We start from the raw sequence: 2434 nt of genomic DNA on the forward strand, positions 1-2434 counted from the left end.
TTACAGTGATTATGCACGATGTAATAACGTGCGGACGTCCGCATAAGAAAATAACTGTATATATAAATTTTCAGCCGTAAGTGTAATTTTTTTTTTAATAATAATTATGGGTACGTAAATATTACGTAGCATAATCCTGCATGCTGCGTACGTGATCTGATTGATTAAAAGAGGGGACCATATTTATTTCATATTTAAATATCTGATAGAGGAGGGAGATAATTTGCGGCTAGCTCTGTAATTTGTCGTCATAACAAGACACGTCTCCTTAAAAGGGCGGTACCCAATTCCATTGACTTCCCAATTTGCTTCGCTTGCTTTCCTTCCCCTCCCTATATATATATATCCCACCTCACACTTGCCCTACACCAACATTTCTGCTCTTCGTTTGCTTCTTCACCTCAAACCAAGTGATCAATACCTCAAAATCCCCTCTCCCTCTCTCTCTCTCTCTCTCTCTCTCTCTCTCTCTCTCTCTCTCTCTCTCTCTCTCTCTCTCTCTCTCTCTCTCTGGAGCATACATTACTGGTTTCTAAACTAGTTTTTGTTTTCGACGAATATTATGGGGAAAATTCCTTGTTGTGACAAAAACGGATTGAAAAGGGGTCCATGGACTCCGGAGGAAGATAAAAAACTGATTGATTACATTCAGAAACACGGGCATGGGAGATGGCGAACCCTACCTAAGAATGCAGGTTAATTAATTTACAAATGAGTACTTTTGCATTATTTTTTCTTTCTTTTTCTTTTTTGTTTAATTAATTGTGGTTTAAGTAGTATATTTTTATACTAGGATATATATAAGGCTTTAATAACCCTTTGTTGTTTTGTGTGTAGGGCTAAAAAGGTGTGGAAAGAGCTGTCGCCTCAGGTGGGCAAACTATCTGAGACCTGACATTAAGAGAGGGAGGTTCTCATTTGAAGAAGAAGAGATCATAATACAGTTACACAGTGTTTTGGGAAACAAGTACGTCTTCATCCCCCGGTCAATTAAGCTACATTCCCCTCATTAATTACATTCATTCTACCTAATTAGAAATCAGTCCAAAAAATAAAAAAGGTGTTTTTGTTAAAAAGACTTTTGGCATGCACACGATATTATTATTAGAGGATTTGGCACGCTATATTATTAGACCGTCAATCTGAATTATCAAAGATTTGTATAAGTCAATAGTATCATACTATAGTTTGCTGCGTGAGTTATTTTCATGCATTTTCCTAAAACTTTTCTATCTTACCTAACTATAAGCTAATAATTAAACATTTCCTCTTTCGACCTTGTTAGGTGGTCTGCTATTGCCTCTCGCTTGCCAGGAAGAACCGACAACGAGATCAAGAACTATTGGAACACACACATCAGAAAGAGGCTATTGAGAATGGGAATTGATCCTGTGACTCACACCCCACGTCTTGATCTTCTTGAACTCTCCTCCGCCATCTGTTCAACTCTCTACAACTCATCATCACCACACAATCCGCAGATTAATGTTCCAAATCTGCTTGGAATTGGACCTATAATGGATCCAGACCTCCTCAACTTGGCCACCACTTTCCTATCATGCCAGCAAAACCAAATTGGTTTTTCACAAATTAATCAAACCCAATTAACCCAACCAAGCCAGATCCAAAACCCGGTTCAAGAAATCCAATCTTGCACAACATCAAACACTTTAAATGTCCCATTTCTTAGCTACCCGGGTTCTTCAAATGTAGCTGGCCAGGGTTTTGTTCCTACAACAAACCAGTTGGGTTCTTATGACTCTAAATACGAATCCATGATTAGCCACATTCCACACCAAAACTACAACCAGCCATGCACTTCCAATAACGTGAATCAATATCAAAACTTTCAGAACATGAGTAGTTTTGGTTCAGTTCTATCGTCAACACCTTCGTCAAGCCCGGCAACCACGTTGAATTCGTCACCGGCTATAACCTACATCAATAGTAGCACTGAAGATGAGAGGGATAGTTTCTGCAGCAATATCTTAATGTACCATGACATTCCCAATGCCCTGAACGCCAACAAACTTTTGTACCAAAAAAACATCATAAATTAACTAGTTGAGGGTGTGTAGCATGCAGGAATCAAAGTTGGTGTCAGTTTTTAAATTAGTGTTCTGAGTTTATCTTGGAATTTGAATTCATTAATGTATGATTTTCTAATTATTTTTAGAACGTTTATTTAAGTTTAACAACATTAATTTCTACCTCATTTTGAGTAAAAAGTTGATTTTGTTTGCGTGCATATCTTGTCAAGAAATTTTAAGGATGTTGAAAAAGCAGTTGAAGGGAAATTGAAAGTGCAGTGGACCGGAAGTGAAAAAGAAACACTAGAAAATGGGTCTATGTCTATAATAAATATTGGAGTTCCTTGTACGTTTTAACCTCTATCTTTTCTTTGGAACATTTGACTTGGTTACCTCAAACCAGA

General features: G+C 37.5%; 1 protein-coding gene across 1 annotated transcript; it reads left to right on the forward strand.

Moving 5' to 3' along the window:
- LOC18781210 (myb-related protein 308) lies at window positions 357-2169 on the forward strand. Its single transcript, XM_007212803.2, has 3 exons — window positions 357-695; window positions 838-967; window positions 1286-2169. Exons 1-3 carry the CDS (start codon window positions 563-565, stop codon window positions 2058-2060), a joined length of 1038 nt encoding a protein of 345 aa, XP_007212865.1. The 5' UTR covers window positions 357-562; the 3' UTR covers window positions 2061-2169.

The sequence above is a fragment of the Prunus persica genome, chromosome G4, assembly GCF_000346465.2.
Source record: "Prunus persica cultivar Lovell chromosome G4, Prunus_persica_NCBIv2, whole genome shotgun sequence".
NCBI classification, from domain to species: Eukaryota; Viridiplantae; Streptophyta; class Magnoliopsida; order Rosales; family Rosaceae; genus Prunus; species Prunus persica.